The sequence below is a fragment of the Anas platyrhynchos genome, chromosome 4, assembly GCF_047663525.1.
Source record: "Anas platyrhynchos isolate ZD024472 breed Pekin duck chromosome 4, IASCAAS_PekinDuck_T2T, whole genome shotgun sequence".
In the NCBI taxonomy this organism is placed as follows: domain Eukaryota; kingdom Metazoa; phylum Chordata; class Aves; order Anseriformes; family Anatidae; genus Anas; species Anas platyrhynchos.
Window position 1 is genome coordinate 44,238,893 of NC_092590.1, and position 19,057 is coordinate 44,257,949.

A 19,057-nucleotide genomic window follows, 5' to 3' on the forward strand; every position below is an offset into this window, starting at 1 on the left:
TCTATGCTCAAAAATCAACCAACCAAAAAAAAAAAAATCAGTTTCAGCCAAAGCGTTACCTGAAATGACTGTGACTAAGAGCCAGGTAATCCTAACTTTTATTACTGTAGCTTAAGCTTTTTCATAAAGTGTTATGCCATCCTCTTTCAGATAGTATTACATTTGAGGTTTTCTACATTATCACTACTAATTAGAGAAGCTCTCTTCCAGTCATAGTTAAATATGCACATCATTACCCTAACAGTTCAATCTCTTGAAATGCTCACTTTTTTCCTGGCTTCAGAGTATCATCAATCAACCTTTATCAAACCTTGTTGCACAACGCACATATATCATCACCACTTTGGAATAAAGTCCCCTAGCAAACTACGTTATCTACACACAAATTAAATTATCACAGGAGTAAGATTTATTTTTCACTCTGAGGTCAAGATCTATTTCAACACGTTAGCTAACAAAAACAACCCACAGAGTTTGATTTATTTTGCAGATAATTGGTGTAACAATAAATTGACTTCACAGCAAACTACATATGTATCACTTTTATTTCTCTCCAGTGCTAGCTGCAGAAAGGAAACACCAATTGGCTTCTCCTACCTTGCTACAAGAGATTCGACTGGCAGGATACCTGGGACATAATGAGCCAAAGGGGAAATGAAGTGTCCCTCAAGGATTTTACAGTCTGATTGCTCCTCAACCTACAGAGAGAATGGGATAGCAGTATATTTCATGTCAGTGTATAACTTGCTCTCAAAGCCAAACACCAGTATTAGCTCTCTAATGAGAATTATTTCTTACAGGATAAAAATGTAGTTTAAAAACAACAACAAAAAAAGCTGGAATCTATTTCAAATATACTGATACAAGTCTATCAGTACAGTCAAATGTGTTTCACTTCTTTTTCCCCTAATGACCTATTAAAAGAACCAGGTAATGAGCTTAAAGTGTCCCATTTTAGTAACATGTATTCCAATAACATACACTAAGTTTTAATCATTTTGTGAACTTGAACAACTGAAGTTACTGGTTCACCAACTGAATACTGTCAGGGGTGCATTCATCGCCCTGTGACTATGCAGTCCCTAACTTAAATCCTGCAGGTGCCAATCCCAGCAGTAAAGCATCCTGTGACAAAATGAGACATCAGAAAAATGCAGATCCATATGACATCAAAATTCAATGCTTATAAAAGCAGCCTGGTAAACACTAAGTTTATTTCACCTTTTTATACCATCAGGCAATTAAAAGTAGGTAAACCGCACCCCTTACTTTTACATACCTTGTCAATAAAAACTGGGTAATCTTTTGAAACCAGCGTCTGGCATTTTTCCCTGTTTCCAATAATCTTTCTGAATTCAAATATTCTGTTGAACAGAAACAAGGAAAAAAGATTCAAATTTTAATCTAAATATATAAACATACATAAAAAACATCAGAAGCTGAAGTAAGCTACAAAGAAAATAAAAGTTATGAAGCCAACTTTGCACTTGCAAATTAGTCGGGTACCATGGCTGCAAGAACATTCATAAGGTAAGAAAATAGAAGGCTCGAGTATCTTGCTAGAGCTTACACAGCTTCCAAATAGTATTTTACATCCAATACTTCGAAACTAATGCCATTTTTCAGGGGCTAAATTAAGACGTAAGAACCTCCTACACAGACAAACCAGATAGATATGGACTGAACGGATAAAAGATAGGCTAGACTGCCAACATCAAAGTAGCTGCCAATGGTGCAAAGTCCAACTGCCACAAGTCACCAGCCATGTTTGGGGAAGTTCCTGAGTGACTCAAACTGGAGGGTGAGGTTGATAGCTGGAAAGTAGGGATACCATTCAAAGCCACCTGGATAAGCTGGAAGAACAAGTCAACAAACACTGTGAAGCTCACTGATATAATTGCAAAATCTTACACCTAGCCCCACACAATACAAGCTGGGAGCTGCCTGGCTAGGTAGCACTCTGCAGGAAAGGGCATGGGGCTTCTGGCAGACAGCAAACTGAGTGGGAGTTTGCAGCACGCCCTCTGCACTCAGCAAGGCAGCTGACAGCAGGTGAGGGGAAGAAACTGTCCTCCCCTACTCAGCCCTCATGAAATCACATCTGGAATACAGAGTACAGTTTGGGGGCCTCTGTCCTTAAAGAGATGCTGGCATAATGCAGAGACCAGCAGACAGACACTGTACACAACTTACAACAAGACTGAGGGAACCAGGTATGCACTGCCTGGGGAACAGAAAGCTAAAGGGCAAATCCAGCCACTTCCTTCTGCTACTTGATTGGGCTGCAGTGTTGCAGAAGATGAATCAAGACTCGGAGGTATACAGAGAGAGGACAAGAGGCAATGGTTATGAGTTGCAACATAACAAAGTCCTAGTGAAACATGATTTTTTTCACAGCAGTAGTGGTTAAGCACTGGAAAACAGTGCCCCAGGAAACTGAAATGTCTGTCCCTCGAGGGACTTTCAAAGTTAACAGGATGAGGTGCAGAGCAACTTGAAACAACTATGAAGTTAGTTTTGTTTTGAATAGGTTTTTGAACTAGGTGTCCTCAAGCAGCACCACACAACCTTAAATGCTCTATGCTAAGAGTAACTTCTTTGTCCTTGTGGCTCTAAATATACACAAACACATTACCTGACCAACTGAAACAGCAGATTTGGATGGACAGTACAGAAGACGGGTATAACAGGAGTGACCTGCTCAACCTTCCAAACACCAAAAAAAAGCAACTATACAAAGCAAAGAAAAGGCAGTTTACCATCATCACCACAAAAATAGCCCTACTGTACAGCCTTTGTTTTTCTTATGCAGAACAGTACACTGAGTATTTCTGAGAGAGCAAGGGTAAAGATATAAGACATGAGTATGGAGGGTGAGCTGAATGCAAAGATGTTTTGCTTGACACCAGTTCTTAAAAAAAATTTTACATGTACTTATTTCCTCTGTAGTTATGAGGATACTGAGGGTTAACTCTTAACAGATGTGTTAAGGCATTCCAACTCTTGTTGATGAGTTAAGGATAAAGGATTAGGATATCAAGTCACCACATCAAGGGTGTGCTCAGCAAACCTTCAGATTACATCTAGGCAAGGCAGTCAGTGGTGTCAGTCAAAGTCAGTTAACACTTGAAGTATAAGAAACAATTTATTCTATCAATTAAAACAAATGCTAACGCTGTTTCCAGTCTGATCTGCATACTAGGGAATGGTACTCCCTCCTCCCACTAGCTGATGTGAGCGCTCAGAAGGAGCTACTGTTCTTCCTTCTTCATCCTGGTGAAGCCAAGCTGCCTGCGGTACAGCTCATCTCTCCATCCAGGGGCAACACACAGAAAAATTCTCTCTCTTTTCAGACCAACAGGCCAGCAAGGCTGTCTCACGCATTCCCCACAGCTTTTGATTTCATATATCCCCACAATGAAAAAGGAAGAGCTGCAGCCGTTTCGATTATCACTAGCAGCAATGTTTCTTCAATGCTCTTTGACAGTAGTGTGATTACCCTTAGAGGTCACCACAGAAATTCACGTCAGACATTCCCCAGTATAATAAGAAGGGATGATAGCAGAATGAAACTTAATCAAGTCCCTCAAAGTGGCCAAGCATATACAACAATCAATAGTAAAATACTGCAGTTATAAAGTAGAAGACACATTTTTGCTTACTGCAGAAGAAAATTTATGTTTTAAAAATCCAACATTTTCTTTCTGCAGGAAGCTGCTACTTCAGAACAACCAAGGAAAGAAATTTTGAAACAAGAAAAACAGCCCACAGAACTCCACTACTATCCACAGTGAACAAAATCATTTTTTTTTTGTTGTTTGAAGTTTTCTTTATTAATTCTCAAATACAGAAAATTAGCTTATTAAATGGAAATTCATCATTTCCTATTTAAATACTACATGATGTGGAATTTATTCAGTCACAGAACTTGTGAACGTTTAAGATACACACGTTTAACTTCCAGGTGTTAACAGTTATTTGAAAAATCTGCAAATGTTTAAAAATTAAGTGGTAATCCTACTTCTTTCTTTTTTTTTTTTAAAAAAAAAGACATCTTAGAAATTTCTCTCTCTCATTGAGTGGTAAACTCATTCTTCTAAGTATATTTTATACTTCTAAAACTGATCATTATTAAGCAATAACAGAAAACTAACTAAAGATCCTCTTTATGTTACACAGAACAATTCCTCTGTAACAATCTAGCAATTTTTTTCTTAGACAATGCTTTTCAGACACACTACTTTTATATGCTGCTGTTTACTGCAATGTTTTATATAGATAAATCAAAAATGTAGTTGGATATATAAATGTTCTCTCAAAAAATCCTTTTTTAAGTAGAAAACCACAAACCCCTTTAAGACTTCCAGATCAAGTTCCTCAATCTGTACGGAAATACATGATTTCCTGAAGAAAAACGCAAACTTGAACTCAAAAATGAATAGGACAATACCTACAACTGGTAGTATTTCAGGGCTGTGCTTTTTTTTTTTCCCTTTTAATATAAAGTACTACTCATGCCTTTTAATAAATAAATAAATAAATAAAATCACCTTTTCAGATCCTCTGGTTTTCCCCATCCTCTGATGAAAAGTTTAGTGAGGAGAAGTTTTCTGTATAGGACATCTAATTTACTTACACCCATGAGCAGCAAACTCACATCTAGAAAAAAAAAAAAACAGGTGAAAACAAGACAGTTAAAGTGGTTAACGTAACAAGTTCATTGCTTGTGACTCTAAGCGCGTTCTTATTCTGGTATCTGTAACAATGAAAAGCCATACCATTTTATTCCAAGTTAACCTAGACATTCAGGTCAATTCAAAACAGAGTATAGCGTAAAGGCAGTTAATACCAATTCTACCTTTTTTAAATTTAAAAAGAAAAAAGTGGAATGAAGGAGAAGCAATTTGTATTTCTAATATAGCCAGAAAGTTAACACATAATTTAGGTCAAGATTACTAAAGAGGCACATGAGGTCACAGAACTACATCTTCAACCAGTCCTGACTGTATTTTACTCTGACCAGTAGGAGCAGCACTGTCTCTGTACTGTCCATACAGCTATGCAGACAGCAAACATATAGCTATATAGACAAAAAAAACTTTTTCACTAATACATAGAAAACTTATTTTTATAAACTTGCCTTCATCGGTATCTTAAGCATACATTCCAACTCTTACTCTATCCCTTCCTTTCCAGTTTCCCCCAATTCACTTCTTACGGTTTTGAAAAAAAAAAAAAAAATCCCATTCCCTTTTGAGAAAACAAATCACACCATCAAAATCCTTACACCAGCATCATCACTCTCAGCAAATACACTAGCCCAAATATAGCTAAAGCCAACAAGATTTTAGGCCAACACAGTCTTATTTTCAAAGCAATACTTACTGAAATGAACAGGGAGCCACTACTGTGCTTTTCTAATGAGGAAGTAAAAAAAAATCAAATCTGATTTCCTAATCAACAGGATACGGGTTATTCAATGAAAATAAGGTCCACGATCTGTCCTATGCCTAAGAGAACAGAAGATATAATAAGCAAAGACTTGGTTAGGAAGTTACCTTCAATTATTTTCTATTTTTTCTAGATGTCTCTATACCAAAAGGCCTCACTAACTTCATAACACTCCAAAACAGTGTAACTCATGTTTTTTCATGTTAATTCCAAGTTAATTTCTTCTACCATATTTTAATATGGTCATTCTTAAAATGATCTCATCAGAATATAACAAGTTAAAACTGTTAGAATAGTACGCTCTTTGGACTTCTAAAAAAAAAAAAAAACAATATTTAAGTATATCATTAAGAAGTATTAAAACTCAAGATACCATAAAAGGTTTAATGTTTAACGTAAGTTACTATCAAAATAGAAACTATGGACAACTTAAGGTACTTGAGTGCTAGAAGCAGCATTCTAGAAAATCACATTCAGTCATTACAGGACAGAAATAGATACCCAAAACCATCAGAAAGCCTAAGAGGGGGATTTTTTTTTTTTAACACTGTAAAAAGTGGTAGAGCTTACTCCACCAGTCAGTCTCAAATAGCTGACACTGGAATCTTATTATGCTGATCCATATCTGCTTGGGCTAGTAGAATAAATTACTTTGGTATTGAAATATGCATGCAGTGAAATATCCAAACAATATGATGTTATGCAACATAAGCTATGCACCAACATAAACACAACCAAACAAGTGTTGATAGCTATAGTATCTATCAATCCAGAGTGACACAAGCTTTTGGCATCAGAATGTAGGAGTGGAAAGATAGGGAAGAAACTTTTGCCACGGACAGACTACCAAAACCAAGTTTTTTATAAAGAGATGTGTGTATGTATGTATTTTCTCCTTACCTGAAAAAAAATTAAAAAAAAAAAAGAAAATTTGCTCCCTGCAATTCAAGCTACCTTTTAAGTGTAACCAAGTAATAAAGACCTTGTCTGATCTTCGTATGAACACTCCTTTTCACTTCATAAATATTTTCTACTATCAGAAGAATAAATGAAGCCACCAGTACCCCATAACATGGTGTACTCTATCTGAAAAACTTCCTACACAATGTCTTCAGTTCAAACTTTTCTGGGAAAGGCTACATTAACTGCCTGCTCTCCCCAAAACGATGAAGACCACTGTGTTGCTTCTGCCTGAATCTACTGAAGCACAGCAAAACTACAATCACAAGTACTGTGGAAAACAGAATGCAATACAGTGTACTTTCAACATGGCCAGCAATAAACTGCGGTGATTCATTTGGTACTTCACCGTGAGGATGTGCACCCTGTAACCAACTTGAGGCAGGAATGGTTACACCCATTCCAGTGAAGGCCACCTCAACAGAGACCCAAGCACAAGGCAAAGGTAAACAGAATAAAACATTTTTATTAGTCAGTCTGGCAGCCGATTGGCATTAGCAACTATTTACTCCTAAACTTCCCACAGTTACTGCCGGATGTAGGGTCAGCATTCAAGTCTTCAAACTACCGCATATCAAAACAGAAAAAGTGCAGTTCCACTTGCAGCCCTATGGTCAGAACAAAGAGCAGGTACAATGACAGTCATTACCCTGACCTGAGCAGAAAATAAGCCAACAACCTCATCTCACAGTACAGGTGAAGGAACAGGCAAAAGCTGTCCCCATGAGGGGACAGCAGAAATTGCTCTCCCATCCTTCCTGGCTGCCTGTTCTCCCACTACCTTAATACAGTCCTTTCCCTCGCTGACTCTGGAGACATCCACTGACCTCCCAGAGCCACTGGGGCGTCTGGTAGAAGGCGTTCGCCAGGCTCATCAAGGCCCCTCTGCTGCTCGGAGCGGAGGGACAGCTTGGTACCCTCCTGGTGCTAGAAGAGAGCAGCAGGTGGAGAGAGGAGCAGCAACACAGAGAGGGCTTTTTACAGGCTGGGAAAGAAATAATGAACGCTTTGCAGCCTAACAAAGCAGCCTTGCAGATCTTTATTTATTTATTTCCTTTTTTTTTTTTTTTAATTTTCTCCAAAATGAAAGGCATATAAGAGAGGAAAGAGGATGAGCGTTTTGCCATGAGTTTGGAGGCTGGCATGATGAGCTCTATCTGCGACTCCAAAGGAATGCCAAGTTGAGTTCCTAAACAAATACATTACATATAACAGCAACATTGACTGAAATGAAAGGGTTGTCTCATTCTTTATTCTACTTCATTGATTAAATGAAGACACTTAAGTAATTCAGGATATTTCAATAAGAATGCCTCGAGATTAAACCACTACTGGAAAGAGTACAGAAAACACTAGAAGGATGCCAACGGTGTAAAGTATGTTGCAGGGAACTTCTCAGAAATATTACTGAAACAAAAAAGGACAACCACCCCCCTATTTGTTTGACTTACTAACAAAAGTGTAGGGCGTGTTTCAGTCACTACATGGAAAGAGAATTACAGATACTCTCAGAAACAGCAAGTGTAGTTGTTGGAGGCTGCAGATTTATTACTGCAGAGCTTGAACTTGAGGAAAGAATCATGAAAGCTGGTTTCCAAATGCAAGTGGGCTTCCCCCACTTGGTGTTGCACATTAGGATCCTTCTGTAAGCCAGGCCAGCTGGAAATAATGACCCAAGGAAGATGCTTCACAGTTGCATAGGCCAAGAAACAATACCTGTGTTGAGTATCCAATGTGTACATTGTTTATACAATACGCTTTACACAATGTTGTGAATAGAAATAGTATGAGGTACACAGGCACATTAATAAATGATCTGCTAAAAGTCCCTTTCATTTTAAGGAAGTATCTTCCAGAGAAGGCAGCAAGAAAACCTAGTGATAAACCACAGACTAAGTCCATCCTCCTGGACAAATGTTTTTTCTTGCTCACACAACCCTCATACCACATACATGCTATAGGCTGTTGGTGTGCACTTACTTCACAGGAACAGGCACAATAATTCATCCCAAACCCAGCACATAAAAGGTCAGCCACCGCTTTTTACACAGCCGCCTCACTCACACCGAGCTTCCTCAGCCCGCTGCCTCCACCAGTGAACACCAAGCAGCTGCCATCGGGAAGTTACTTGATGGAAGCAAGGTGTGCCTATTTTAAAAGCCTTTTTCCTGTCACACGTTACTTTATATATATCTGCCAACTGAGGTCATGCTTTATTTTTTCTCCAGTTAAAAAAAAAAAAAAAAAGCAATTTAAAAAAATCCCACATTCATTGCACCGAGGAGCTGCCAACAGGCCAGGTAAGAACCTCCCCCGGCGGAGGAGCCCAAGGATAAGCAGCGGGGCCCTCTCCCCTGGCCGCTCAGCCCCCGGGCGGGCTCCTGCAGCCGGCCCCTCGGGCCCCCCTGAGGGAGCGCAGCGACGCGAGCCACCCCTCAGCCGTTAACGCCCCAGAACGCGCGACCCCCCCAACCGCCACCGGCGCCCAACGGCCGCTCCCCGCGAAGGTGACTCACCCGCCGGGGCACCGCGGTGGGAGGGGAAGGGGAAGGGGGGAGGGGGCGGGGCCAGCCCCGCGCGCGCGGGAGGGCGGGCGCGCGCAGGCGCACGCTGAGCTGTGCCCGGCCGGGCACGTGACCGGCGCGGCTCGCGCCGGGGCCGTTGGCGGCCGTTGGGGGCCTCGCGCCCGGCCGGCAGCGCCCACCCGCGGCCAGGCGGCGGCGGCTGAGGCGGCTGAGGGGGGAGGCGGGTCCCGGCGGCACCGGGCCGGCATGGCGGCGGCGGCAGAGGGGCAGGAGCCCCTGCTGAGAGCCGGAGAAGAGGAGGAGGAGGACGAGGGTCAGGAGAGCAGGTACGGGCTCTTTCCTGCTGTCCCAGCTCGGCTGTGCTGTTGTTGTTTTCTTCTGACTTGAAGTCACGGTGCTGTAGGAGGACATCGGGGTGTTGCGGTTTAATGCGCAGTTGGAAAAGCCTTCAGGTGGGATCTGGAGTGCTGCTGTGTGCCAGTGCACAGGTTGGAGCACTCAAGGTCTCTCTAGGTAAAGTTCTCTTCGGGTAGCGCTTTCCAGCACAGCGGTGCCTGACAGCAGTTCTGTTTGGCTTTACGTTCTCTCAGTGCAGTGTTTTTCAGAGAAAAATGTGTTTGCTTCTAAAATAAATCATGTTTTTTTTCAGTGTAGGAGTCCATTCCTGTATGAGACTGAAAAGCAGTTTATGCGATTGTACTGCGATGTCTGTGAAACATGATTACAATGTCCTGAGAGAACTTGATAATGATTCTTTCTCTCTTGCCCTCAAAAAACAGAGATGTTGTGGAAACACAGGAGCATTATAAAAGCAGGTGGAGGTCCATCTGGATCATGTATCTTACTATGTTTCTCAGTAGTGTAGGTGAGTAAACGTGGAAGAATTTCATTGTTTGTTTAATGAATATGGTCTGATTTGAAAATTATAGGGTTGTCTGGTTTTCAACTAGCTCCTTTAATGCTACTGTTTTTTATACTCATAAAAATGTGTATGTTGTGATGTATTTTTTTAAGAGAAGATAATTTTAGCAAATCAAAGTTACGTTTAATGAAATAAGTAATACTGTGTTTTGAGAATGAGTGACGTTACCTAACTCTTTGTTTTATTGGCTTTGTAATCGTTGGGGGTAGAAAGTAGTGGCAGAGTAAGGTTATGACTCAGAACCAACCAAAACAAAGGTCATGCTTTATCACCCAAAGAAAAACTTTTAGGGAATGAAAATAGAAGTAATGCTTAGCTCTGAAGTGCTAAGCTCTCTGTGGGAATGCACGTTATCTATTTCAAAATACATGTCAGGATGTGTTTTCTCTTCAGGAATTTTGCACTTCCACTGCAGAACAAGTTACTGTTTTAGTCCTAAATAGCTGCCCCTTGAAGTAAGAGTTCTGTTGATGTTTGCCTTCTGGTGATTTTCTGTGCACCTAGAAGTGATCATGGGAATCATAGGATATTTCAGTGATTTTTGTTGTTGTTGTTTCATTTGATGTATTAAAAATTATTTAGTACAAGTATATTTGTGTATGAAGAAATTCTTTTTACTCTGGGGACCTTGTAGTCTTTCAATTGGGAGGAAAAATTCTTTGCAGTTTGCTTGGTGCATCAGTATTCTTTTCATAAGAGTTTTTTGTTTAGTATGTATGCACCTATACAATGTCCTGTTAAAAAATAGTGGCTCCTATCAGGAAGAATGATTACTCTTCACGCAAGCACAAAATATGTATTTTTTTGATGTGGCAGACTCATGCATTGTCTATCATATGCCTAGTAGCAGAAGAATGTGTCTGTAGTAACTGCTTCAGTAAATGGTGTTACTCCTATACATGGCGAACAAAGTAACTTTCTTTATGTTTTTACTATATTGCAGGTTTCTCAATTGTAATTATGTCTGTGTGGCCATATCTACAAAAGGTTTGTAAACGTTACCATTTTTTGAATTAATTAGAAGACAAAACTCTTGCTCAGAAATTATGTGGTATAAAACTTGGCATTTTATTGAGGAAGAGGTATAGTACAGGGAACTATGTGGTTATACTGAGGCCTTTATTTTGCCGTCTGCTAAGACAGCTTTTACTGTTGTGTAAAATCTGTCAGTTAGTTACTGAATTCACAAAAGTACAACATAACTCAGAAACGTTTGGTTTTCCAATATTATTTCACTGTTCATTGATCAATAATCAATAAAATAAAAAATCAATAGAAATCTCTATGTGCATGCATGTGTAGTGTGAAAACACAATAGATAAGGCTTGTTTGCCTTTTGAAAAAAAGGAAGCTAAAGCTAGAAGTTGCTCTGTACGTGCTGGATTGTTGTACCCAGGCCTTCTTGATAGTCGTAAATAGGGAACCTGGGTAGTGGTTTTATTAAAATGTGTACCTGGGTAGTGGTTTTATTTTTTCTTTGTTGCTTTCTTGTCAGAAGTGACATAAAAAAAATCCCTAAAACTGTATTTTAATCTATCCTAGGATTTTACTGCTGAAATAGTACAGTTTGTAGACAATTAGCCAGGGTCTGTTGCCCCAGACAAAATCCTACGTGAAAGCTTCTGAGACCCAGAAGAACATATTTACATAGTGCTGCACAGTGCCACAAAGATAGGCTAACTTGTTCAGCTTATGTTTGACACTGCCATATACTCTCAGAAATACAGTGCAGAGTCTTAGGTATTTCAGGCACTGATTCTAAATTGGTTTTGCTGATACTATAAAAATCTGTAATATTTTACCCATACAGTTGCTTCATTTGTTTTTGCAGATTGATCCAACAGCAGATGGAAGTTTCTTGGGATGGGTTATAGCTTCGTACAGCATTGGCCAAATGATCGCCTCTCCCCTATTCGGCGTATGGTCCAATTACAGGCCAAGGAGAGAACCTCTTGTTGTTTCAACGGCAATTTCAGTAGCTGCTAATTGTCTTTATGCCTATGTCCATGTACCTCCTTCACACAACAAATACTATATGCTGACTGCACGTGCTCTTGTGGGTTTTGGAGCAGGTAACCACGGCAGAATTGACGTTTCCGAAAATTACTAAGTTTTGCATCTCATATAAGATAGTTAACATGGTTAACTGTGTTTTTGTACCTCATTTATCATTATGTGAATAAGCAAAGCAAAGAGTTTGTCAATACTAGTTTATTATAAAGTTGTGTAATTTTTCAGTGTATATGAATATGGTAGGGAGTGCTGGGTTTTATTTTCTTGCAAAATAAGAAAAAATAAATGTAACTGTAGAATTTAACAATATAACTTAGTATTTACAGGAACACTTTTGTTTTTTCTTTTTAAGGAAATGTGGCTGTAGTTCGGTCATATATTGCGGGTGCTACTTCCCTTACAGAAAGAACAAGTGCCATGGCCAATACCAGTGCCTGCCAAGCAATAGGCTTCATATTAGGACCAGGTAGAGCATTTCTTACTACTTCACCTCTCTAAAGTGGGCTTTCCTCTAATATTCTTTAAAATTGGGCTCAGAAGTAGGAATTCTCAGTGACCATGTGTTAAATGGTCCCTGTAGCTTGCCACTGCAGGAGCAATACTCTTGTTCCAGAACCAACGCTTTCCATTTGGAAGGAAGAATAAAAAAAAGTAAATCAACTGTCTGCGCATGGTCAAGAAAATCAATTGTACACTCAGAATTGAATTTCATTTCTTTATGGGTCATGTTATTATGTGTACAGTATATTTATATGTAACCAAGAAGTATTTTGGTTAGTTGAGATCCCACTGGCATCTGAGAGTTTATTTAGAACAGATTTCTCAAAATATCAGAAGGTAGGTAAAATACTTTAGTTGTCAATTAGAACTTTGATTATCTAGTCTTACATGTTTTTTCTGTGTTGTATTTTCTTAGTGATTCTCACGATTTTCTTAATATGTCTGTTTTTAAGTTTTTCAGACATGTTTTACACTTATTGGAGAAGAAGGAGTAACATGGAAATTAATTGATCTTCAGCTGAACATGTATACAGCACCAGTTTTATTTGGAGCTCTTTTAGGAATTATTAATATTATTCTCATCTTTGCCGTGTTCAGGTAATCAAGATAGAAATAGAGCAATTCTACCTTGATTTAAGTGTTGGCAGGTAATGAATATTGCATTGCTTAGAAGGAGTACTAAGCCTGAAATCTGGAGTGCTAAAACTATAAATCTTTATTTCTTACCACTTCAGAGTTTTTGCCTTCTGTAATACAGATCTTTTTCATTATGTTGGTAAGTGAATCATAGTGAAGCTATGGCTAGAGTATAAACTAATGGAAAAGAAAGCTGTTAGATTATTAACCTTGATTTTTGTATTTTTAGTGATGATGGTTTCTGCACGTTTTTTCTTTAAAGAGAACTAAGGTTAGGTTGCTTACAGGGTTCTCACTGTCACTGTCTTCCTTTTAAAAATCTTGAGGGAATTTTTGTGCTTTGCTCCACTGGTGGCGGGGAGGGGATGGAACAGAGGCACAGAGATATGTAGTATTCTCCCAATGGAGTATTTCCTTTTTTAAAGATGGTGGTGGTCACATCAGCCAAATGTAGACTACACAGGTGATACTTAAAGGAGCTGGGAATAATTAGAATATAAAATGATGCCATTTAGAAGTATACTTAGTAATAGAGCAAATAAATATGTGTATTAATGATAACAGTTGTAAATTTCTAGAGAGCATCGAGTGGATGACATGGGACGGCAATGCAGTAGTATCAATTTTGAAGGAGAAGGTATCTATATTTTATTTCAAGCTTACCGAATGACACTTTTGAAATACTTTCTTAAAGCTAAGTATCAGTGCTAACTTAAAGGTTGAACCAGATGATCATAGAGAACTTTTCCAACCTAAATGATTCTCTGATTTTATTTATGAAAATGCTACACCCAGGTTAGAGGAACAAAGCCTCCGTTGTCATGTGGGTATTTTACACTGCTGTGTACTTTTGACCTAGCAAGAAGAATTGCAAGTGGTTTGGTTTCCGTTGTAAAGATCTTGAGAACAGGTTGCTTATTTTACCACTACTCAGGACTTGTCGGTCCTAGTATTACAGTGGAACAGCAGACGGTATAACCAATTTGGAAATAATTTTCTCTCATAGTCAGAAAAATGGGAGTTTCAGCAATTCCAATTTGGATTTGAAAAATATTTTATTTAGATTGTCAAAACACATCTGCCTAACTGCCCACCAAACTGCATGTTAAATACTTAATAGAGTAAGGAAGTGATTAATGTCTGTAATAGGTGATAGTGTAAAAAAAGATTAGTTTACAAAGTTATTTTTTTGTTTTGTTGCAGAAAGTGGTGTTCCGGATCAGGATGCAGAAGGAAATGTTGACCATATTGCTGTGGTAGCAATGAATTTTCTTTTCTTTGTCATCTTGTTTGTGTTTGCTGTCTTTGAAACGTAAGTTTGTCTATTTTTGCTTAAAATACTTTGACATATAATGTGATTGGACAGTGTGTTCATGTAAAGGCTCTTCTGTTAAACTCATTTACTTCATCATACTCTTCATAAATAGAAATGTTTATAAGTCCAAAACCATAAGCAATTAAATTTCTGTATACTGAAAGAGCGTAATGAGTTAAAGCACAGTAATAACCAAAAATACGTGGCACAGTGTGGTATGTGGAATGTTAATGTAAAAGCTTCTGAATGGACACAAACACACATCCTGAACTTCTTAACTGTTAAAAACCAGTTGCCTAACTTGGACTACCTAATACCTTCAGAGAAAATTGTGTCTTCATTTGAGTACTTGGTTCTATACATCCTATTTTAACGTTGTGTAGCTTTTTAGTATGATTCTCATATGCTCCAAAAGCTCCAGCAAAGCTCTTATGTCAATGATAATTAAAACAATTGTTTTGATACAGTTAATGCATTTATGTTCTTAAATACGCTATTTTACGTAACTTTTATGTATAGAGGTGAGATATTCACTCATTTTCTTTAAGAAAATAAGTGGGGAAAAAAACTTAGACCAAAGAATACTTAATTTTTGGAATTTATGAAATACTTAGAGGATATGGGATTTATTTTACAAATTTTTGAGTTCTAACTAACATTTATTTTAACAGTACATCTGTCTTAATTGCTTTAATTTTTTAGAAAATTGAGTTCCTAGTGACTGATAGGTTAATATAAATATACATTATTTTTACATTCACAGGGTCCAATTTTTTCTCCCTGTCTTGCTTTGCTTCAATTCCATCATCATTTTGTGAACTATCTGAAATATATTAATGATGCTTCAGAATATGGCTGTTGTAATGCAGTTCTGAATCTGGTCTAGTGGCTTTATTTTTAATAAATGATGTATGACAATATTTTTTTTTTACTTTAATTTTGTCGATTTAGCATAGCTACTCCACTGACGATGGATATGTATTCCTGGACAAGGGAAAAAGCTGTTTTTTATAATGGAATAATCCTCAGTGTGATTGGCATTGAATCGGTTACTGTTTTCATGGTGGTTAAAATGCTATCTAAAAGGTAAGTTTTTGGAGTTTATTGAAATTTTGATACTTATGATTAGCTAAGTCTGAAAAGTTTTCTAGCAAGTCCAAATCTGCATTACCTAAATCTCTTACTTGTTAATGAATTTGGGTATACTATGACAGTGAAGTATCCTGATTTTGACAGAGGCATGATGCTGTTGTTACATTTTGTTCTGGTAACATGAGCCCCTTCCTTCTCTGTGTCTCATTCTGGGGTCACAAGAAAAACTTTTGTTTGATGTCTCTGTGATTTTGCTGTCCTTGTTGCAGGTATTTTGGTTAGGCATCTTTTCAATAAACTAATGGGCTGTGTCATTAACACCTCTACAAATTATACTTTTACTAAATGATATACGTATTGGATTTTGATTATTTTTTTTTTGATAGGACTGGTGAGCGTGCCATACTCCATGCAGGCTTACTGATCGTCTTAATTGGATTCTTTATCTTACTGCCTTGGGGGAAAAAACTACCAAATATCCAATGGCAAGGTAAAATTCAAGCTGTGCTAGGCTAGTCATAATGCTTTATTGAACGCTTTTAATTTTATTGTTTTCTTAGTGGCACGTATTACTTGTTTTTACAGAAATAAAGAACAATTCTATTCCTCGAACAGTTTCCAGTGAAATGGTGATACCTTTCTGGAGTTTGCAAGGAATGCAGCTTTCATCCAACCACTCAGAGCCTGTAGGCTGCCCTGTCACACAGTCCTGGTGCCTGAATACTCCCATGATCTACCTGGCCCAATATATCAGCTCTGACATACTAATAGGATTGGGCTATCCAGTTTGTAATGTCATGTCCTACACTTTATACTCAAAACTTCTAGGCCCAAAACCTCAGGTAAGCATGATGCCTAAACAGTTTCTTTTGTTTGTTTCAGAAGGACAAGTGATTGACAAACACATTTCTAGGATAATTGGTGGGAGTAATGTTTGTTTAGGGTGATTGGTGGGAATTCTTGGCTAGTCAAATTCCTGTCTAACATAAACTTTTGCTCTTTTAAAGGGGGTCTACATGGGATGGTTAACTGCCTCTGGAAGTGGAGCACGCATACTTGGACCTGTTTTTGTGAGCCAAATATACACTCACCTGGGGCCACGTTGGGCATTTAGCTTAATCTGTGGAGTAGTCATAATTTCTCTCTTAGTCTTGGAGATAGTATACAAGAGGCTTATTGCCTTTTCTGTTAGGTATGGAAGGATGCAAGAAGAGAATTGTTAAATAAATAAGGAATGACGGAGTAAAACCAATCCAGAAAGTATAGCTTATTACTAGTTTTTAATGAGGAGTGCCTAACCACTGACCTTGTTGGCTGTGAGATAAGAACCTGTACTTACACAGCGACAGAACACGTAGTTTGGCCATATCCTAATCCATGGTTATACTCGCTGCAACAGAGCTTTTGTATTCTGCTTTTCCAGCAGCAGAGGAAGGATATGAAGAAGTTGAACCAGTACAATGGCACGTTTGAAGTGTTTACATGCACCTGTGTACTGAGTGCAGCTGTGAAGGTGACAGGTTAAGTGCATCCTTTTCAGAAAGAAGTGAAACATTGTCTTGATTCTGTGAATCAGGATTAATAATTCATTTGTAACTACATGATGAGTAGAGCAGCATGCACCTTTTATGGAGACATCACTACGTAAGTGAACCTTCTGATGCTGTGTTTACTAGTGTGGAAGCACTGGTTCATACAAAACATCTTTCTTTGGAACCTTGTATCAGTGTGAGGATTTCAACTGAAGTGTGATAGAACTATAGAGGAAGGTAGGTGCCTACTTCATAGAAGTAGTTTATGTGGGATTAGGGTACTTCAGTTGGTTAAGAGCCATTGAAAATCACAGCCTCCATGACTGTTACTTGAATTACAGTAAATTGTGCAATTTTTTCCTACTGTCTACTGTTTTGTTAAATGCCTTTTTATAGCAAGAAGGCTAACTTGCACAGAGTAAATTATGCACAGCTTTTCTTAACCTTACTATAAAAGGAAATACTAAGCATGGTAGTTTATGCTTCTGTTGTCATCTGAGAACAGTGCATTCATTTCCTATATGAGCAACCACTGCTCATGCTAATTAAGTAAAAAGGAGGAAGCTAATGTCTCCTTGCATGTTAACTACTAGCTGTTTTCCTGATAATATCGTATAAGAAATAAGAATTTACATTTGGATCATTCAATATTTTTATTTTAAAAAATTCTTCGTAATGTTGCTTAACTCTATCTTTATGAGCTGATCTGTTTCAATACTACTGGAAGATCTAAAAACCTCCAGTAACAATAAAAGCTGCTATTTAACATATCTAGTATTTGATGCTTACTGAATTAAATGTAATTTATTATTCCTATGTAATCAACTGTTAAAACACTAAGATTACTGAATTAAAAGATTATTTTTTCAGTACTGACTGAAGGCAAGTTGTTTTTTTTCCCCCCTCATACTTTATTGCTCTATAATTCCAGGCTGGTAGGAGACTTCGGTTCTTTAACTCTCTTTCAAGAAAGTGAGCGTTTTTTAATAAGCTAGTTCGTAACAACCACAACCACTGTATTTTAGTGGTGGAAACATGCTCTAAGAGGAAGCACTTAGAGCAAGCAGAAATTACTGTGGACATGTGAAAGCAGAGTTTAGCAGGAGTTTTCAAAAGAGCTAGCATGGATTAGTATTTCATGTTCTTCAACTCCATTTGTACTAATGGCTAAGGCATAATAGATGTTTTATATGAGTACATACTTATCCTTAACCCTTTATAAAATTGGACTTGGTGAATACTTGTGGAACACTGTATCTCTAAACAGTGCTACATTCATACAGTGCTCAACCAAGAAAGCAAGGGCACAAGAATTGTGTTTTCCCCAGTCTGTTGTTTAATCTGGTGTGTGGCTGTTAAAAATTATCAGCCTCAAAGTCTTACAAAAGATTTGTATTGTTAAGAGGGCCTGAGGGGTTTTGTTTTCTGGTTGACACTAATCTAACTGTATGCAATGGTCACACTTCACAAAGTAGCTGATTCCTTTCCTAACCCTTTGTGTCACCTCACATTCTAGTATTGATGACTTAATCAACTATATGTACATTCAGTTGGCACATGAAAAATATATTTTTGCCTAGACTGCAGATAATTGATATTACAAGTTGTTAATATTCAGTGCCAGTCCACATCTCATCAAGAATAACTTGGTACTTGAAAAGTCAAGGGTTTTACACTTAAAATATTTAATATGTAATTTTAAAAGGATGCATTTACATGCATGTGCACACATGTTTTCCAAAGACATCTAAGATTTAAATTCTCACCGTACTGTCATTCTATAAAAGTATATTGATACAAGCAGAAATGTCAGCACAGGTGAAGTTAAATACTTTCAGTTTCTCTTAATGCTCCTTGGTTTGTTATGTATCTCTAATAGGGTGGTCCTTAATGCATAAGGTAAAAGTATCTGAAGTTAAAATTCCTATAAAGTAACAAATTGAGCGGTAACTACAGCATGTGCAATTTGCTTTCCTATCAACATATTTCAGTGATCTCTACTGCAGAGGTAAAACATTAAATCACTGTGCAAATTTTTAAAGTTCTACCTGTTAGAAGATACTTTGTGCAACAGTTTTATACTTTCTTGCCCCAAGCTTCACACATCCTT

General features: G+C 38.0%; 2 protein-coding genes across 7 annotated transcripts in view; one reads left to right on the forward strand and one right to left on the reverse strand.

Moving 5' to 3' along the window:
• Positions 1-9,026, reverse strand: part of ABHD18 (abhydrolase domain containing 18) — a 23,775-nt gene extending 14,749 nt beyond the window's left edge. Inside the window, exons 1-5 of one of the 4 annotated variants that reach the window (XM_072037439.1) lie at positions 8,928-9,026; positions 5,386-5,510; positions 4,551-4,659; positions 1,280-1,364; positions 598-698 (exon numbers count right to left, since the gene is read on the reverse strand). In XM_072037439.1, the coding sequence (XP_071893540.1) occupies positions 598-698; positions 1,280-1,364; positions 4,551-4,642 (278 nt within the window). In that variant the 5' untranslated portion in view covers positions 4,643-4,659; positions 5,386-5,510; positions 8,928-9,026. Of the gene's footprint in view, positions 1-597; positions 699-1,279; positions 1,365-4,550; positions 4,660-5,385; positions 5,511-7,862; positions 8,364-8,391; positions 8,908-8,927 lie in introns of those variants that run through there. The other 3 variants (XM_072037440.1, XM_072037441.1, XM_072037442.1) reach the window with 3 other exon arrangements.
• MFSD8 (major facilitator superfamily domain containing 8) lies at positions 9,025-17,819 on the forward strand. Of its 3 annotated transcripts, none has more exons than XM_027456774.3 (12): positions 9,025-9,262; positions 9,716-9,801; positions 10,802-10,845; positions 11,690-11,930; positions 12,224-12,337; positions 12,825-12,969; positions 13,587-13,645; positions 14,212-14,320; positions 15,275-15,409; positions 15,802-15,905; positions 16,001-16,257; positions 16,423-17,819. In XM_027456774.3, the coding sequence occupies exons 1-12, from the start codon at positions 9,183-9,185 to the stop codon at positions 16,636-16,638; spliced, it is 1,590 nt and encodes a 529-aa protein (XP_027312575.3). In that variant the 5' UTR covers positions 9,025-9,182; the 3' UTR covers positions 16,639-17,819. The 3 variants fall into 3 exon arrangements, with proteins under 3 accessions (XP_027312575.3, XP_038034684.2, XP_038034685.2); XM_038178756.2 differs by having other exon boundaries at positions 9,026-9,262; positions 9,586-9,801; XM_038178757.2 differs by having other exon boundaries at positions 9,026-9,262; positions 9,591-9,801.
• The last annotated feature ends 1,238 nt before the right edge of the window (positions 17,820-19,057 follow it).

What these genes read in the sequence shown, in the direction of transcription:
- MFSD8 (XM_027456774.3), top strand. Translation starts at nt 9,183, where the DNA reads ATGGCGGCGGCGGCAGAGGGGCAGGAGCCCCTGCTGAGAGCCGGAGAA. An exon ending in GACGAGGGTCAGGAGAGCAG is followed by an intron (nt 9,263 to 9,715) that starts GTACGGGCTCTT and finishes CTCAAAAAACAG; the next exon opens with AGATGTTGTGGAAACACAGG. An exon ending in ACCAAATATCCAATGGCAAG is followed by an intron (nt 15,906 to 16,000) that starts GTAAAATTCAAG and finishes TTGTTTTTACAG; the next exon opens with AAATAAAGAACAATTCTATT.